We start from the raw sequence: 19815 nt of genomic DNA, 5'->3' as shown, positions 1-19815 counted from the left end.
CCCTCCCTTCCTTCCTTCCTTCCTTCCTTCCTTCCTTCCTTCCTTCCTTTCATTTTGTTAGAGAGCTTGCCTGGTCAATGGAAGAGAATGAATAAAACATATTCTTACTTTCAGTAATAGATAGTAGATAGGATAGCAAAGAGAAGTAGCTTACTTCTTGCACCTGCTTTTCTTGAACATAACAATACATCATAAGAAAGACAATGATAATCAGTGGAAGAAATGTCTATAATTGGGTATGATTGTTAAACAGGACTTAAGTAGAGACCCAAAATAGTGGCTGTCAGTGTACAAACTAGTACACGGTTAGACTTGGTATATGTTTTATGAGTTAATTGATTGATAGTTAATAATCTTCTAAAGATTACTCAGAACTTGATTATTGACATAAGGCTTGAAGAATAGACAATCATAGTACAAAGACAAAATTGTGTCCAGTGCTCAAGTTAAAACACTCAACTGAAATGACTGTAGGATTATAATTTTAATTAAGAATCATATTTCAGCCGGGCGGTGGTGGCGGACGCCTTTAATCCCAGCACTTGCAAGGCAGAGGCAGGCGGATTTCTGAGTTCGAGCCCAGCCTGGTCTACAGAGTGAGTTCCAGGACAGCCAGGACTACACAGAGAAACCTTGTCTCGAAAAAACAAAAAAAAAAAATTATATTTCTTAAAATAATTCCAGATATAAATGCAGTGGGTTTGGATCACCTGAGAGGAAGGCTATTTTCATTATCCTTTCCTATTGTATCCATACAATGAAGATCAGTTATGATTGGCCAATAGAAATCTAATCCTCATAATTGATCTGATCCACCAAGAATTCCTTTATACTTGGATTTTGTATATAGGGACTTGTAAATTGATTCACTATGCTCTATTCTGACAAGTTATAGTGACACAGCCAAGGGAGTCTTCACTTCTCTTTTGCTTAAAAGATACAGTCAGAATATCACAGATATTTGAAGTTAGAAAACTGGTGGCTCTGTGACCAGCAATTATGAAAGAGAATGGAATATAATCAGGCCCTGGTGTGCAGGTTGTGTTGTTAGCTTGCAAATTCCCTCTTTCCGGTGTCTCAACTTTCAAAGGCACAGGGTAGTTTGGAGGCAATCCTCTTATAAATGTACAAATTGTAATGATTATAGGAACAAGTTGTAATTGTTTCTAGCAAGTTTTTAAGAGTCTTTGATGTTATGATTAGTGTTTCATACGTTAATATATTGATAGAGATGCTTATTCGCTTGTTCCCTTGTATGCTTTCATGGTTTCTAGGTTCAATGAGCAAACAAATCTTTGATCTCAGTAGGTCTATTTGGTTAAAGAAGGAAGCCGAAAGAAATGAAACATGAGAAGCAAAAGGTTTTGCAATATTCACGAAGAAGTGAGACTAGGGAGTTCACTGTGTGAACGCTGAGCTAGCCTATAACTTCAAGGCAGAGAAAACACCCGGGGGCTACAACCCCCATACCCTAGCCTGCAAACCACAACACACAAGACCACATTTCTATCTCAATGAGAATTGTCTCCTGATGGGTCATCACCGAACTGCAGATCCTTTTTGTAGCTACAAGATCATGGCTAGGCTGATGTCACACTGAGCGAATCAAAGGAAGCACTCTGCCAGCCATGGGGCTCCCTCTTCCCTGTTAGCCTTCTGCCCTTCACAAAACACCATGGGGCAGAATTTGGGCTTTGCAAAGGTTTCCTTTCAGCTCCCTTCTTATCCTGTATGATTTCAGGAATCCGACAGCAGGCAAGATAGTGCCTCCTGAAGCATGTGCCTGGATACAAAGTGCTAAATTTCAAAAGGTGCACGCTTTTTGGTTGATAGTGCCTAGGAAGGGAATCGGAGATTTCACAATAGGCAGCAGCACTCCAGAAAACTAAGAGTAAAAACGCACAGCATCCGAGTCACTCACAAAGGGGGCTTAGCAGATATGCACAGCACTAAGTAATTAATGCTGTGACTCTTTTTATGTTGTACAGACGTAAATATCAGAAAATTTCATGGAAAACACAGACGAGTGAGGCTCGCAAAGAAAATGGGAAGCGAGAGGCTTATGTTATACATGGTCCTCTCCTGTTCCTCTGGAGCAGTTTGAATTACTCAGGTTTCAGTGCCACGAAAGAGACAGGGAAGGTATACTAATCTTACCTTTGCTGTACACAATGCAGTTGTTTTTGCTGTCCTCCACTCCTTGCCAGGTCACATCCAGAAGCCACTTGGGACCAGCAGTCAGCACCATAGGGACCTGAGCCTTCGTCTTCTGCAAAATGATAACAAACAGATGCCATTTGCTCTCATTGATTTAAAAACTTGAATAATCACTGCACTAATAATTTCATTTTCAAAAACAACCAAATCTCCTAAACTGCAATCCAAGGCCTCATTCCCTGCCTCCTGGTATCTTTTTAAGATGACAGAAGCTGGAAGGTGCTTTTGCTTTCACTAATCTTGAATGGTGGAATTATTATCTAGGATTTCCCCCCCTAAGTGATACTGGATCAGATCTCTAAGATTAGACAGACCTCTGGTGGCTCTGAGTTATAAAGGGAATGCAGACGACTCTCACTGCAGAGAGCAGAGTGTTTGGAAGTGAACTTTAGACACATTGTACTTCACGATCAACAGGATCTCACGACTTCCTGAAACAGACAGGAAAGAATTTAAAGAATCAGGATCAATTTCAAAGCTCCATCCTAAGCAACGTTTATATTAGAGTCAGTGCTTATTCGGAATGAATAATGACATGCACCCACCTGCCTTTGCTGATGTGTGGATATGTGGTCTGACTATAACTGCAATAATAATTGTTAAGGACTCACCACACCTTGTCTCCAGGAAACAGTAAAAGAGCAACCCTGAATAAATCAAATACAAAGAGACAGAATCATGAGCTACCCTTTGCTCATGCAGGCAGGGAGGCCAGGGCCACCATTCTAACAGAATATATTGGAGATAGGTAAGTCTGATTCTCACCAGATTCAACACTTTTGGCAGCCTGGCATCCAAATTCTTTACCTTTAAAACCCATTTGATAAATTTACGCGACAAGAGATTCACTGGGGAGGAGATCAGGAAGTCTCCCTGAGAAGGTGCTTCCCCCATGAGTCACAGTGAACTGGCTTTCAGACTTATCGTTCGACAGCCCGTGTTCTGTGTATCAAATATCAGGAAACCACAACACTGAGGACAATACGAGGGTCTCAAGGTAATTTCTGAACTGAATTTTCACCTAGATATGATTCTGCCAAAGAAAGCTCAGTGCATCCTGGGACTTCCTCACATGTTCTGTGCTATCACAAATTTCCCAAATTGACACTCACAAGTATCCGCTGGAGGATTTTTATGTACCCTGGCAACTTCAGACCTCACAGGAATCTGGAAAATCCATTTCACCCACCTCACAACAGCAAGGACTGTGTACAACATACTAATCCATTTTCACAGCAAAGAGATGTTAAAAACTGTATATAAGACAGGTGCTGACTCCTTTGTTAAAATAAGCATCATATTAGGCAAGGTGATGACTACCATACAATGTGCTAATAAAATATTCACCCACAAAAGATAAATTTAAGAACCAGCTGAAATGATAGCTATATACTGTGTAGTATGTACATTTGTATTATGTATATGTATGTGTGTGTGTGTGTGTGTGTGTGTGTGTGTGTGTGTGTGTGTAGTACGTAATGGTTTGGGAAGCTAAGAATGTGCAGTGACCCCTATTCAATCATGTGGGCTTGACCTCTCTTTAAAATCTGTACCATGCTGCAGCTGGCCTCTTTATGGAATTAATAACCCTCTTAATATACCCCAAAAGTCAATCTGCCTCAGTAATCTTTTTGAATACTAAACCTGAGGCCTTCCCACTATGTAAAGTCTTCAGGAAATCTTAGCGTAAGATAAAAAAGTCAGCTATTCTATACTCTAATCTTCCACTCATATTACACACACACACACACACACACACACACACACATATACACACACACACAAGAGAGAGAGAAGAGGGAGAGGGAGAGGGAGAGGGAGAGGGAGAGGGAGAAGAAGAGGAAGAGGGGAGAGAGGATTCAGTTCTGCTCTTAGTACTAGAAATATGAGTCTTTTTTTTAATTAAAGACTCAGGTGAAGATGTTAATTGCTGAATAAACTGTGAAAAAGATCATGACATGAGCCCATACACCTGAAAATTGTTTGGGAGTTATTCAATGGCAAGGGGGAGATGTCTGTCTTGTAGAGTCTTGGAATACCAGAGAGGTATCAAACAGAAAAAATGTACAGTTACTGGGATCATGAGGACAAATGTTGACCAGTATGTAAGAAAACAGAGTGTACATGCTACACTAAGCTCTGGAACTCTGTGTTTATACTCTTGGAAATTCTTTACAACCTCCTCCATCTTCTCCTCCACTATTTATTTATTTATTTATTTATTCATTTATTTATTTTTGAGATAGTGTTTCTTTGTGTAGTCCTGGCTATTCAGAAATTCACTGTGTCCAGGGTAGCCTTGAACTCAGAGATCTGCCTGCCTCTACCTCTTGAGTGCTGGGATTAAAGGGATGAACTACCACTGCCTGGCTTTAAATTTTTTCTTAGTGTCAAATTACTGAAAGAAAGGGCTAGCTTTCATCATCACCGTCATCATGAAGACCTTCTTTCTTAAAACTAGAAAAGACTTAGAGGGACATGCTTGGGAGTAAGGACTGGAAACAGAGCCACAAGGATCATTACACATTTGGCAAAACCTTGTGTAATTAATTCTCTAAGTCAGTGGCTCTCAGCTTCTGACCTTTTAATACAGTTCCTCGTGCTGTGGTATCTGGTAACCATAAAAGTATTTTCATTGCTACTTCATAACTGTAACTTTTCTACTGTTATGAACCATAATGTAAATATCTGTTATGCCAGATATCTGATAAAAGACCCCTGTGAAAGGGTCTCAAGGCACAGGTTGAGAACTATTGCCTGTGTAAGCAAGCATAGCCAATAGAGATGGTTTCAGAGATGGAACAGGAAGGGTAATATGGCTTCTGCTAGTTATATAGTGTACTAGACTCTTGCTCTGCCTTACTTATAGTTAAGCAAATCAAATCTGAATGACTAAGTCATATCACCTGAGCAAATACCGGGTAGAAGGCAGTGTCAGTGTCTGGGTTGTTGTTTTTGTTCCCACCATGCTCACAGGAAGTGAAGCCCGAAGTCCTGAGTTGTCTTGGACTGAAGGGTTTGTGAGAAGGAAGGAGTGTTAGCTACTAGAGTGTCACTCTCACTGCTACTGCTGTTGAAACGATATTAGTAGTTTCTGTCTACTTAATATCTGCTGCACGTAGAATTTTAATACTCCCCTTGAATGAAATTCTTTCCCTTTTTAGTACTCAAGTATTCGATAATTATACCTTTATCCCCCACTATTTTATCCCTAAACAAGACTAGGGGATAACTCAAAACAAAAATAGTTGATTGATAACATTTCTGAATGATGAATTAACATTGTATCTCTTAACACTTTTGGTTAACATATTCCAGGCCTCAGCCTGGGTAGATACCAACTTAAGAAGCTGAATTGAAAGGAAACACTTTCTGCTACTGCATGTCAGCAAGGCTAAGTATAAGAAGTTCTAGCGGAAAGCTATACCCAAGCCGTAACGTAAATAATAAGTAGATAAAAAATCTCGAAGGACCAGTTATTACAGTTTTGAGGAGGTGAGTCAATTTTTTTCTGAAGAAGTCAACTTTTGTAGAGATTGACTGCCTTCAAAGAAGATTACCAAGTGTGAGAAGGAAAGAAGTTAGCCAGGATTATATGAAATGTACACGCCAGAGAAAGAAATCCATGAATGGAAAATAACAATCACTTCCACATTGATCATTAGGTTCATTTTCTCCTGTCTCTCCTTAGCATGTGAGGTCATTGAAATTCTAGAGTTTTAGAAACTTTAAATTTCATTGAATTTCATTCTCTAGCTTATGGGAGGGATTTAAGGCAAATGTTCATTAACACATGAAGTGTACAGTTGACAAGACACACTGGAAAAAAGAGAGTGCTTATAAAAGGCATGGCAGACAGGAAAATGGTCCCAAAGATAGCCATGCTTCAAGGCCTCAGCACTGGAAATATGTTACCTTCTTTAGAAAAACACGTCATTAAAATATTAAGAACCAGAAGAAGGTAGGTTGCCCTTAATTATGCAAATAGACCCATTCAAACCACAGGAGTCTCTAAAAGTAGGAAAGGCAGATAAGAGGGTAAATGAGGAGCTTCCAAGATGATGGAGATGGAGATTCACACTCCCAATCTTGCCTCTCAAAAGGCTAAGGCAGGGGGATTGCTGTGAGCCTAGAGACCACATAATGTGTTCCAGGCTAGCCTGGGCTATAAAGTGACACTCTGTCACAACCAAGCAAACAAACCCCACACACAGAGGATTCCACCTGCTTTTAAGGATGGGAATGTGACCTGGATCATGAGCGAAAGAATATGGTAGCTCAGGTGCTGGTTTATGGAAGGAAGGAAGACCAGGAATGGTTGTTTTGACTCAACCCTAGAACACTATTGCGAAATATCTAGCCACCAGGAAATTGACTCTCAGAACCTTCAAAATTGAAAATAGCCATGGGACACCTTGAGACCCATATTAAATTTCTGGTCTACAGAATTGTAAAATGATAATTTGAGGATTGAAGCTTCTGATGATTAAAACAAAAAACAACAACAACAATAACAAAAAAACCAGGAAAATCAAGCTAGCAAAAAACACATTCAGATTTACTTATTGGTTCTTTCTTTCTTTCTTAAAAGGTCAAAATTCCATTCTCAAATGCTTTCAAAGTTATAAAATAACTTCTTTTCAGAACAGCAACTGGTGTCCCTGCTTCAAACTGACACTGAACTCCCAGCGATGCTTGCAGACATCCTTGCTTCTGATTAGGATCTATACAGACACGCCTGGCATCATCTTTGACTTTGCAGTTGGAATGTGTTAAAAGTCTAGGTGAAGGAGAAGATGATGGACTTGGGAATCTTCATTCATGCTGCCGGTATGTTGTAGTTCTGGAAATTCAGCCAAATATTCTAAACTTCAGAATACATGTCTGCAACATGAGTATTCTATCCCAATATTTTAAAGGGAGCATAATGGTGAGTATCTTAAGTGGCATGCCAATCATTTACTAACCATCTGAATGAAATCAAATAAACTGAAATGTCAAAAACATTTGCTGAGGACTTCTTGTGTTTACAGCGATTAGCATAGAAGTTAGGGACAGAGATTTTTTATTATCCAATTTAAGCATTGCAATAGGTAATGCTATTACTCAATAATCATAATATTCAATTATGTTATTTTCAAAAATATTAGGCCATAATTCCTGCCTTTATATGTTGAAAGATTCTTTTAGAAGTTAGAGCACACGTGACTTTACTTGACTACTAAAGGGGAATCACGAGTGGACTGGGTGGTAGAAACCTGGAACCTCTGCTCCTGAGAGACGGAGGCAGAGAGACTGACTGATGAAAGACAGCCTGGCTTACATCATGAGATCTTGTCTGGAAAACAATATCAAAACAAACAAATGAAAAGAAAACAGAGAAGAGGAGAGCAAGTAGAGGAGGAGCAGGAGAAAGCAGAGTGGGAGGAAGGAGGTAGTGGAGGAGCAGGAGGAGGAACAAGAGTAGGAGGAGGACTGACATTATTTTCATGTAGAACAGAGTCTGTAAAATCAGTAAACATCTACCAGCATGCCTTGCCTTTGCCCAAGTTTTCCAGCAGGCACATGTGAGAGGAACCATGAAGACCGTTGGTCACGTAACATGAGTAAGAAAGGAACTTTCTGATGTTTTTAATCTTTGTGAAGTTTAGCTTATAATAATTTAATTTCCCTTATTTTAGTTTCTATTTTGGAATATCTACAGATATAGAGCTTTGTCAGTTAAAATTTATGCTTTATCCATAGCTTTCTGCAATAATTCAAGGCAAATGAAAGGAGTCTTTAATTTCGGTTAAACTGGATTTTAAAAAAGCTGTATAGTTTTTGAGGCTCTACATTGTAAGTTGAGAAAAAAAAATCTGAACTTTTAGACACAGTTTGAACCTAGAGTTCCACGTTTAGACAGCCCACAACTAGACAAACTTGACAAGGACAAAATGGGTCCTAAGTGTCACTTCTTAGAAATAATTAGAATCATCTAATGTGGATAAAAGAGGTCAGACTGGCATCCACTGCTCACTAACCTTTGGAGTTACTGGACCGACAAAGGAGGTAGCCTTCAATAAATGTTTATATTCGAGCCAAAAGGTTAATGGAGATAAAAGTAGAAAGCCCAAAGGTAAAGAATAGAGGAGAATTCTAACCCAAGAAACTGATGACATAAGGCTGTCTCGGGGATTCCAAATTTTGCTTGAGAATTTTGTTGAGTGTTTCCATAAGAAGAGCTAGGGAAAGCTAGAAGTCAAAGGAAGAACATGAGAAGAACTGCACCCCTGCAAAAGGACTACTGCTGCTGCACCCCTGCAAAAGGACTACAGCTGCTGCCCCTGCAAAAATACATACAGCTGCTACACTCCTGGAAAAAAAGAACCCTACAGCTGCTATACAGTGCGTGGGAAGACAATTGTGGTGTCTTATACCTTTGCCATTAGATGAATGTTGATAGCAATGGAAATGATCTTGATATGCTCTCCATAGCTATGTTATACATAAAAAGATGCAAAGCATGTTGTCCATTACTCTCTTACTAATTGATATTATTCGATGCTCCTTCAATAGTAACAATATAGTTTAGATAGGCATAGAAAAATTTCAGAATTACTACAGATAATAAATTCATATCAGAATTATGGGCCCATGTGAAAACACAGACACACACACACACACACACACACGAACTTTGCACTTTGTATTTGGCATTTAGAAATTGAATGCCACCCCCACCATTAACATTTCAACTAAATTGTTCTCATATCTAATTAAAAAAATGATACTGTGTGTGACTTCATCTTTTACAACCGTACATTTTTTTTCATAGTAAAAATTTCAGACAGTGGACTCAAGTAATTTTCCACGTTAGAATTTGATTCCATTCAGTCTTACAATAAATTGAGCACGTAATCACTGTCTTTGTACTGTGTGATCTATCTAGTGACAATGAGTTTGAATTTTAAGAAGCAACAATGTGTTCAGTGGGAGCAAACAGACTAAAGTCCTTCATGCAGAGTTCTAATTCCAGGCTTTTCAGAATTATGTGTTTTGTCATTTCAGACATGTCCTATAGCACCCCTACCCACAAAGTTATCTACTTAGCCAGACTTAATTTCCAATCAATAAAATAGTGTCTTTAAGTAAATAGACATAATTTAAAAGGCAAAACGTCTGAGTGATTGCGCTTGATAGTATTGACATAAGATGTGTGTGTGTGTGTGTCTGTGTGTGTGTGTCTCTGTGTGTGTGTGTGTCTGTGTGTGTGTGTCTGTCTGTGTACCTGCATGTATGTTTGTGTAAAAGGTGCACATGTATGTGGGAGATGTGGTATAGTCATTTAAAGGTGTGACTACACGCTAAGGTGAGTTACATTACCTACATGTATTACTTGGCAAATAACAAAACTCAAGTTTGTAAAAGTTCTAATCTCAAAACTTGTGCTACCTGAAAAAAATTGTTATGTTCTATGTAATTTTTAAACATAAGCAAAAAAAGAAAAACAGAACAACAACAGCAACAACAAACAACTAAAGTTACTCTGAGATCAGATGGCACGTTAAGACAGCAAATAAGAAAGACATTATTGGAATGCTCTAACAGCCACTGCAGGATTCAGGCAGGCAAGCATGGAGGCATGCATGGGGATTCTGTGAAGATATCATTGCAAATTAATTTTTTCTTGAGTGTGGCCCTACACAATATCTGCTATGGGTTCCAGGAGAATGCTATGGGTTCCAGGAGAGTTCTAAGAAGCATCTTCAAGTTGCCTGTGGGATGTGGGACATCAACCATGCTAAGAGACAAAACAAAACAAAAAACAACAACAAAACCAGTGTAGAATACAATGATGGAATTCTTGCCTACTATATCCATATACAGACAGTTTTATCTGTATGAAGCAACAATTTAAATAATTGTTATCTCTTGAGGTATATTTCCTTTGCTTTATCTTAACACATGTCACTGCTTAAGTATAGAAAGTTCAATACAAAAAAATAATGATCTTGTTCAAAGAGAAACAAATAATTCTATATGTGTGTGTTATTTAAAGCAAATTCTGCTTCCAAATAAGACTAACCATTCCATGACTAATAGAAAAACAATGTGAGCCGAAATTACCCACTCTGGAGATAGGAATTTTTCACTTTCCAAATGGAAAGAATCACTAAATTAATAAGACCCCAAAGTCTCCAGATATTTATTTGACTTTCATTTTCAAAAAGAATAGACTCATTTCTCTTTCTCTTTGCCAGCTCCACTCCCACAGTCTCATCTGTTCTTTGCGTGCATTTGGCTCTAAGCAGGAGTGACTACTCTCCAAGCTGGCAACCATTAACTCTCACCTTTTTATTTCATGCGGTTCTGAGAGTCAGAGTGTTTAAGGAGTGTTGTTTTGCTCCTGGCAGAGTTTCTGGGCATGCACCTAATGCAATGTGCAGAAGAGTGTCAGAGCTGATACTTTGAGAAGAAAAAAAAACCCCAAAATTAAAACAAATTGCTCTCCAGTAGCCTTCCTTTTAGAAGGCTGTCACACAAAACCGTGGCAGGGGTCAGGAACATGTGAGCCTTGGTACAGACTGTGTGACCTGAAAGCCAGTCACTTAACCTCTGAAGGTCTCATCTTCTTTCTGTGTAAGATGATCTCATAGGTCCTTCTGGCTTGTTAGAACTGTCATTATGAGACATTCGCTGGAGAAGTTGCTTTCAAGCCAAACTCATGTTAGGAGTTTGCCCAGGAAGATACACATGGAAACCCATCCCAACCAAGCTTCTGCTTACTTAAGAAAATGTATTTTCCTCTGGCAGATAATAAATAAATAAATAACACACAAACAAATAATCTATCTTAATTAAATGTCACGTATTTTAACCTACTCAGAGAAAGCAATGTGTTCACAGTAAAGGTGTCATTTTGAAAAACAGAAGTATATATACTAGATATACATTATAAATTGGTACACTGTGTACTCGAGAAAATGCAAAGCTACCTTGGGGTACTGAGAGGTGCCCATCCTTCAGGAATTAATGTACTACAAGATGTAATGAATGTACTGGCATCATCGTAACCATTATTATTATTGTGGTTGTTACTTTCACCAACCTTGATTTCTACTAAATTAACTTATTCTTTCACACACACACACACACACACACACACACACAATTCTATTGCTCTCAGCCTCACTGCCTCCCTTCTCTGTCCCCCTCCTCCATGTCTCTACTAATCTCTTACCTGAGTCTATTCCTTTTGTTTGTGTCCCTCTGTGTTTCACCATGGCCACCTGTGTGGCCTTGGGATTGGAACTATATATTTTAGTCTTGTGGGTACTCCAGCGCATAGGCAGCTGATAATAATTGTCACTCCCGTTCCCCCTTTTGTCACCAGTATCCCATGCTCAGCAGTATGTTAAGGTCCCATAAACGCTCGCCTCATACATGAGTGAGTGTTGAGGAGTCTGTCTCCTCAAGCCCACTGACAGCTACTGCAGGTGCTTTGAGTTCTGGATTGCACTGGCTGAATCTGTCTAGAGGAGGCTATTTTGCTACCTTCCTCCCTATCGTCTAGCTTTTACCATTGCTTTGTCTCCTCTTCTCCAGTGTTCCATGAGCTTTGGAAGAGGGCAATACAAATGATTTTTGTCTAGGCCTGAGCCCTCATCTATGACTTATTTTCCACTCTTGGGGCAGTCATGAGGGAGAGAAGAGTCTTAATGTTAATAACAGTAAAGCTGCAAAAACAGACCTGTTTTTCTTTTATTTACTCATTTTGCTTGTGTGTATCTTTATATCTATTATCTTAAACTAATAAGAGCTCACTTATCCAGCACTTGGGAGGCAGAGGCAGGTGGATTTCTGAGTTCGAGGCCAGCCTGGTCTACAGAGTGAGTTCCAGGACAGCCAGGGCTACACAGAGAAACCCTGTCTCAAAAAAAAAAAAAAAAGCTCACTTATATTTAGAACTTAACAATCCCTGCAGTGACTTGGAGTGCCAGGGAGGGTTGGTACCGGAGGGGGATATGCCACTTCTCAGAGGTGGGGGGGTGGGTTGAATGGAAGAAGGGGCCATGTGAAGAGAAGACTGAGAGGAATTAAGGGTTTTGATCAGGATGTAAAGTGAATAAATAACTTAATAAATAGAAAAAATCCCTGATGTCATAATTAAATTGATAAAAGTGTCTGGGGTAAAAATAAGCATAGAAATGAGAAAGAAGGGTCTCTCCCATGGTAAATATGTGGAAATATTAAACTTAGTTCTGGCTATTAGATTGATAACGCTATGCTTCAGGAAGGTACATTCTCCCTACAAAATCATTGTCAAGTTATTTAAATTCAGGTGCAGAAGCATGCAGTGTTAGAGTAGGTGAGCAAAGTTTATGTAAATCCTATGATACTTTGTTTACAGGAATACTACACACAATGCAAAGATCTGAAAGGCGTTGGTGATGAGATTGTTCTTTAGTATTTTTACCTAACCAGCACATGCAGAAAGCTTACTGTAAAGCTGCTTTTTACAGGACAAGTGTCCACTACCTCACAGAGACAGGTTCCTGTCCTTCCCCTCTTGAAGACTGTAGGGGCAGCACAGTTACCAAGCATGAGGACGCCATGCTTCCTGTGCCCAGAGACTCCAGTCAGCAGGTTTACTCCTGCCTGGAGAGGTGACAGAACATGCGACAAAGACAGTGAGCTCAGTCTTTGTTAGTATTACACCTGGAGAACTTTTTGTAATATGATATTTTTTTATTGTTGCTACTTTTCAGTGGTGTATTTTTTTACAATGAAAAACAAAGAATAAACATGAATGTAAAGGTATTTAATGTCTTAGTAAGACATGTTTCTTTATTAGTGTCCGTTGTATGATACTTAAACTTCAGTAAGTCTGCTTCAGTTCTCTATCCTATATTTTATCTCCCTCTCCCCTCCCTCTTTCTCTTCCTCATTCTCTCCCTCCCTTCTTTTCTCCCTCTTGAGTGCTGTGAATTGAGGTATGCTTCACCTTACCAGTCTTTAACCTACCATTTCCTTTAAGGAGTAAATGTTGTGAATAAAAGCGTTAATGCATATGGTGGGTACTGAGTTTAAATTGTGTTAAACTGAAAAACTAAAACATCTATTAAAACTTACTCTGTGGGTACAAATATCAATGCTTTGTGGCTGCCAGTTACATGTGAGTTATCCTGAAGTCTGAAAGAAACTGGTTTGTGTTGTCTAAATGTGGTGCCTGCGATGTCAGTAACAGAGCATTGTGTGTAAATTCAATCCAATTATTAATAGACAACGACATCTACCTTTGTCCTTATTTTTGTTGTTTCTGTTTTCAGAAGGTTACTGTTCAGTTGTTTGAATAATAATTTCTGGTTTTAATGGAAATTATTTATAGTCATTATATGTGTAGTGACATTTACTAATTATCTCTACACAGAGAGCTCCAACAATGGAGTCAGATGACTTACATTTTCTCTAGGTGCTCACAATATATTAACAATAACACTTATGTAGCACTCACATAGATTACTTAAATCAATGCTAATAATCAGGATAATCATATTTAAGCTTATAATTTATACACTTGGAAACTGTAATGCTTATTCCATGATCCGTGACAGAGGAGCCACAGATGAGAAATGACTGCCAGGCTACGTTAGGGATAGAGTGAAGCTTAACGGCCGGCAAGGGCTGTCCTTACTGTTCAGCTAAAAACATTCAGGTTACTTGTGCATAGAAAGGAAAGACCGTAAAACGTGGCTTATATTTTTATAGTTACTTCACAGTTCTAATCATAATGGTCTGGAGTTCATCCATGCATCTCCATATCTATTAAATGCCAGCCTATTGCTTCTCAGCCTTTTGCTAAGACCAAGTATATCAATTTATGACTCTTTATTCTGCCAGAGGTTTCTTTCCCTAAATGATCCTTGATCCTGCCAAGATGGCAATCGATATTAACCACTACAATAGTCATATGAATATGGATTTTATATGTGTATGTTCATTAGTTAATTTAATACACTTTACTAATTAATGGTTAAAAGCTGGCGAATGATTGAGTGAACACCATATGCACATCACTTTAGGAAGTGTGTGACTTCGTAAAAATGACTAAAATTAATTAAATTAATTAATTGATTACTATATGGGGCTGGAGAGATGGCTCAACAGTCAAGAGCACTTTCAGCTCTTGCCAAGAATCCAGGCTCAGTGTCTGCACCTAAAATAGCTGGCTCACAACTGTCCATACCTCCAGTTCAGTAGGATCTGGTGCCCTCTTCTGGTTCCCATAGGTATAATGCATGCAAGTGAGGCCCATACATACATGGAGGCAATCACATATACACATAAAACAAAAATTTCAATTACAAAAGTACTTTTAGTTCAGGGTTATTTTGATAAGGAAACGAGTACATGTAATATATACAAACAGTGTTGGGTATGTTCATCCCTGTAAACATTCAGCTCATGCTTCTACTTTTCCTTAAAGAAAGGTGATTTCTTAGACTTGCAGAATTCCCAGTAAAATAATTTTGGCTGACTCAAAAAGTGACGCATTTCCCTATAGTATGATTTATTCTATCACATTTACTAAGAAGCAGCTGTGTGCTAAAATTTTAGGCACTACATTGTATCTAAACTGATTTTTTTACAATCCCGTAAAAATACCACTAAACCTATTTTATCAAGGTAAATATCCAGAGTCTAAAAAGGTAAATACCCTACCCAAACTCTGATCAATAGACTTTTCTTTAACCGTGAACTGTCTTGTGCTTTTCTCTTAGAGATCTATGGAAAGTTGAGTTTTCACCATGATGGAGAGACACTGAGGACCTCCTCAGGAAGTGTGCTGAATTGAGTTCTTCCTCTCCATGGAAGCTAGCGTAAATGATCTTCCTCGAGCCAGTGGCTAGCAGTTTCTGTTTTACATTATGCACGATGCCTTGCTGCACTTTGTAGAAGCTAATTGCGTGGTGCCTCATTAATAATCATCGGGGTTTCCTGAGCTGTGAAATTTGTAGCCTTTGTGGTGAATTATTTCTCACATTTGCACAGTTTGGGGTCTTGTAAGTCTGGTCGAGATGCTTAAAATCACTATCAGGCACCACGTAAAAAGAACAGACCGAACATGCTCTCTTAGTGATATAAAATATTGAAAAACAGACAATAGCCTTTAATATTGTATTTTCATGACTGTAGGCATTTTTTAGACTCATAGAGATGATTATATCTGATACTGGATAAAAAATAACCTATATAAGCATTTCCAACCATAAGTAGAAGTCATGTGATCCAGGACAACTTCATGGTTAATATTCTGAACTGCTCTGGCTGCACAATAATACACACGGATAGGAAACTTCCCCTGGTGTATAATTGTTGCTTAACAAACATAGGGCAGCTTCACATGATCTCTGATGAGGCATTAGAATTACAATGTGAGCAAAGAATCGTCTCAGCAGCCTTTGGCAGTGCAGAAGACTCCCCATTTTCAGAGTGTTTGGGTCTACTTGCCTGAGTTTATTTAGTATGTGTTTAGATGAGACTGGCTATGATCACAGGTAGACTGGACTAAAACCCAGAAGTACTCCTGCTGGACAAATTTGTAAAGTCAAAATCTCAAAAGTCAAATGGAAGGCTTGGTGAAAAACAAGGGACAGAAATAAAGCTGACATGTTCATTTGACTAAAGAAGTTTGAAAGCAAAACATTCAATAATAATTTAGATATTATTCATTGAATGCTCACGACAGCATGTTTCTAGAATGCACTAAAACTGTTGAAGGTGATAAAAGGAGATATCTTGGTTCATATCCTTGAGGACTCCATGAAGACACAAGAGCCAGTTTGCTTGGCTTTGAACCCAACTTTCCAACATGGCTGCTGGTCTGCCTTGTGGATGTGGTCAGGCAAACATCATTCTCTAAGGATTAGTTCTTATCCTAATGTCATAAGGCCTCATGGGGCTATGGTAGATGTCAAATTGAACACGAGAAATACAAAGTGTTTCTTATGTTTAGGATGTGCTCTAATGTGAGGAAATGGAGCAAACTTTGGGAAGACTAATTAAATTTCTGCCAGAAATACTGTGTCTGCTTTGGTACAAAACAGGAGCAAGGCTGACTTGGACTATTCAACACCCTGTCACAATATAAGGTCTAGAACCTATTGAATTTATACTACCTAATATCAACAAAATAATGTATAATAGATAAAATGTGTAGGAGTTTACACACCTGATCCTTTATCAGTTTACCATATTAGTTAGTAGCCAAACAAACTCATAATAGCATGTTAATGAGTTTAATGGCACCTCTATGCTAGCTGAATAACTCACTTGATAAAAATATTTACTTAATACAAAAACGTTTTCTGTTTAAGATAGTCCGAATTCCATAGCTGTTTTTTAACCTAGGCACAAAGCAAAAAAAATGTGTTATTAATAATAAAAGTGAGTATCTAATATATAGTACATGAATATGCTATATAGTATTTATGTTTAATTTAATATATCCATTTCCTCTAACATTTAATTATCTTATCTTAAAATCTTCCAATATTCTTTAATTAGACTTCTAAAATTCACAGATTACAACTGTCACATAGTCACCATACAATGCCATTACCCCCTTACGTCTGCCTATAATTTTATCAGTTATCATGTGACCTAAAATCTTATTTGGGCTGCATTAGGAAAGTAGCTGGAAAAAAATTCTTGGCATTGCATTTACAGTTGAGCTGCTTCTCCACTTTGAACTCTGACTTCCACTTTGAGCATGAGTTCCTTATATAGTAAGCCCAATTTGAAGATGTGATTTTGTATTGTACTGCATGCCAACATAATGTCTTAAATATGATTATCTTAATCACATGAACTTAATGTTTTTCTTGTCTCCTCTGTCACATAGAACAGAACGAAAGCCAAGACCAAATCAAAGCACAGTCTCCCATAGTTAAGGAGACTGTGACTTCTCCAATAGAGAGTCACTGCTTCATGTCACATCTACAGTTTTTTAAGGAATCTGTGAACTCACTAAACTTGAGCTTCTATGTAACTGTCTGTAAGTGGTTGGATTTCCTAAATCATAATGGATGAGGTTTCAGAGTAAGTTATAAAGTAAAGACATCACTTCTCAAGGGTGTGGCCTGCTTCTGACACTAGGATTTCCTTCTTCTTTGTGTGGAAAAATCAGAAAGCAGACTTGTCCAGGGTGCTCAGTCAGCCTTTTCAAATGTTGCTTTTTTTTCTTGATGTTAAATACAAGTTAATGGCGACCTTCAACATTTACAAAATTAAACACAGTGGTGGTAAACAGAAATGGCACAGAATGCTTCGCTTTGTAGGAACAAAGACAGAATCCCTACAATAAACATTTCCATTGACTCTTTCATGGAAACGTCCACAAACCTGAGATCTGAATTAGAGACTGTGTCTCCAGTTCACACTTCCATACAGAGAGCTCCCTAATTCAGTTTTGAATGAGAGAAAAATATAACAACAAAATTCATATTGAGAAATTTTCTTCGCCACATGACATATGCAGGGCAAAATTGTGTGTGTGTGTGTGTTTGAGAGTTTTGTGTTTGTGAGTTCACGAGCATATGTGTATGTAACATTTGTTGGCAAAATACCAACTAAGACTGTGTACCTTGAGTAAAGCATTGAGGTTGAGCATTTATTTGCAAGTTGGGCTTGCTCAAATTCTCTTTTCTAATACCCAAAAATTTTAGTGTATTAGTGGAAGACATATTTCCAGATGAGATCCTTACTTTCAGTACCATAGAGAATACATTCTCATGATAGTCACACAATGGATGTATTTCAAATATCGATAAGGACACATGTAGAAGAACTCCCTTTTTTCTCAATCACACTGTTCAACAACATATGAAAGAAAATTTGATAATTTTGCACTAGACTAATTTAAGCAAAGTTAAAGTAAACCTAAGGATAAGGCTGGTCGATAGTTAAATCTGACCCATGACAAATAATAATATCTTCATTTATAACGTAGAATACTAACTGTGGAGTATAAATAAACTGAAGAATTTTAAAAATCCCTCTCACTTAACCATTGTGAATAGACTAAACACATGGAACTAAACCACATTATCTGGTAGCTTTTTTTCCTGCCTTAAAAGTAAAGATTGAGAGTTGGAGGATAAAGGGCATGGAGGGAAACTGGAGATAAAAACGAAGGGTCCAGCTTGGGACTGGTGCAGACAGCCCGTGTTCCAATAAGACTCAACAAACGGCTCTGATCAGAATCTAAGTGATGGGAAACAGCCTGTAGCTTCGAGATAGCTCCCTCACACCACTTCTGAGCTAAGCCAGCACAGGTAACATCATGAATGCATAATGATAATTATGCATTAAAGTATGCATAATGATCTTAAAATCCGTAAACAAAGGACAAGCATTAGAAATTCTCAGCTATTTTCAGGATACTGTTACGCCACATAAAATATGACTGAGATTTTTAAAGGATTGGATTACTGAAACTTTTATATGAAATGTGCAAACTTCAGAAAATTACTAATAAATTGCATTAAAAGTATTGCATTGAAAGTCTCCTTTAAGGAAATCTGTAAACGGAGTATGTGAAAGACATTGCAACTATTTCAAGACAAAGGATGAAAACATGTTTGAACACTCAGATTTAAAAGATGTAGACTTAGAGACTCAGGTAAAAATTAGAGATATTTTGCACCTCTGATAGTTATAGAATAATGCAATTCCTTGCAGTTAGCTATTTGAGAAAAATAATGATATGCGATGAGGAACCATGTTGCTGATCATTAATGCCAAACAGTGTTCTTATTTTTCATACAACCAGTTTCTAAAGATTTAACTACAGGAGTCTTACCTCATATCTCCAGTTGTGATGCAGATTCATTTCCTTTCAACTTTCTAAAGCCAAGCTGAACTTCTAAGCTGGAGGTTAAAATCCCTTCCCACCTTAAGAAAATGATTATGGCATCTAACTTCTATTTTTGATGCAACTTTCCCTTCTACTTCTCGAGTAAAATAACGTGATATGCTGGAACACTAATCTGTTCTCACGGTACTATTTTTATTGCTAAGTCATGGAATGTGTCCAAGTTCTGGTCATTCCTTACTTAAGCTTAAGTCTTAAGCTGAGTTCTCTCATCTAGAGAGACTAGGTAAGCCTGGAAACACATGACCACTACAAGGAGGGGGTCCACAAACAGAGGACAAGTGTCAGATACTCAGGATACTTGGGAGGGCACACACTCTTACTAGGCAAATCAGACATCCTGGGACCTTCTCCCATCTGTTTCCTAGCCCTACCACCAAGCAAAATCCAAAGAAACCAATCAGAATTCTTCTCTTTCAATGCAGCTCCTTTGCTATTCTTAATATCAGGTTTCTCCCTTTCTTATCTGAGGCCCTTGCATTTTTGGTTAGAATCTATTAGCTGTTGATGCAAATATGTTATCATTTACTTTAATAATGCTTCTTATTGTTTACAACCATCTGATCCAGTGATATTTTATGTTTTCCATGACAATTCTTCCATTCTCTTCCTCACATTCAGTCACCTTTATTTCCCCTGTCTTATATCTCTTCCCTTCCCTTCCCTTCCCTTCCCTTCCC

General features: G+C 38.2%; 1 protein-coding gene across 2 annotated transcripts in view; it reads right to left on the bottom strand.

Moving 5' to 3' along the window:
- Window positions 1–19815, bottom strand: part of Zfpm2 (zinc finger protein, FOG family member 2) — a 430200-nt gene that overhangs the window by 149037 nt on the left and 261348 nt on the right. For both annotated transcript variants that reach the window (XM_028766333.1, XM_028766339.1), the window contains one exon: window positions 2158–2269. In XM_028766333.1, coding sequence (XP_028622166.1) covers window positions 2158–2269 — 112 coding nt within the window. The remainder of the gene's footprint in view (window positions 1–2157; window positions 2270–19815) is intronic.

This window comes from Grammomys surdaster, unplaced genomic scaffold (genome assembly GCF_004785775.1).
Source record: "Grammomys surdaster isolate TR1022 unplaced genomic scaffold, NIH_TR_1.0 63, whole genome shotgun sequence".
Taxonomy (NCBI): domain Eukaryota; kingdom Metazoa; phylum Chordata; class Mammalia; order Rodentia; family Muridae; genus Grammomys; species Grammomys surdaster.
Note: the sequence above shows the minus strand (reverse complement) of the source record. Positions and strands in the feature narration are given on the sequence as shown.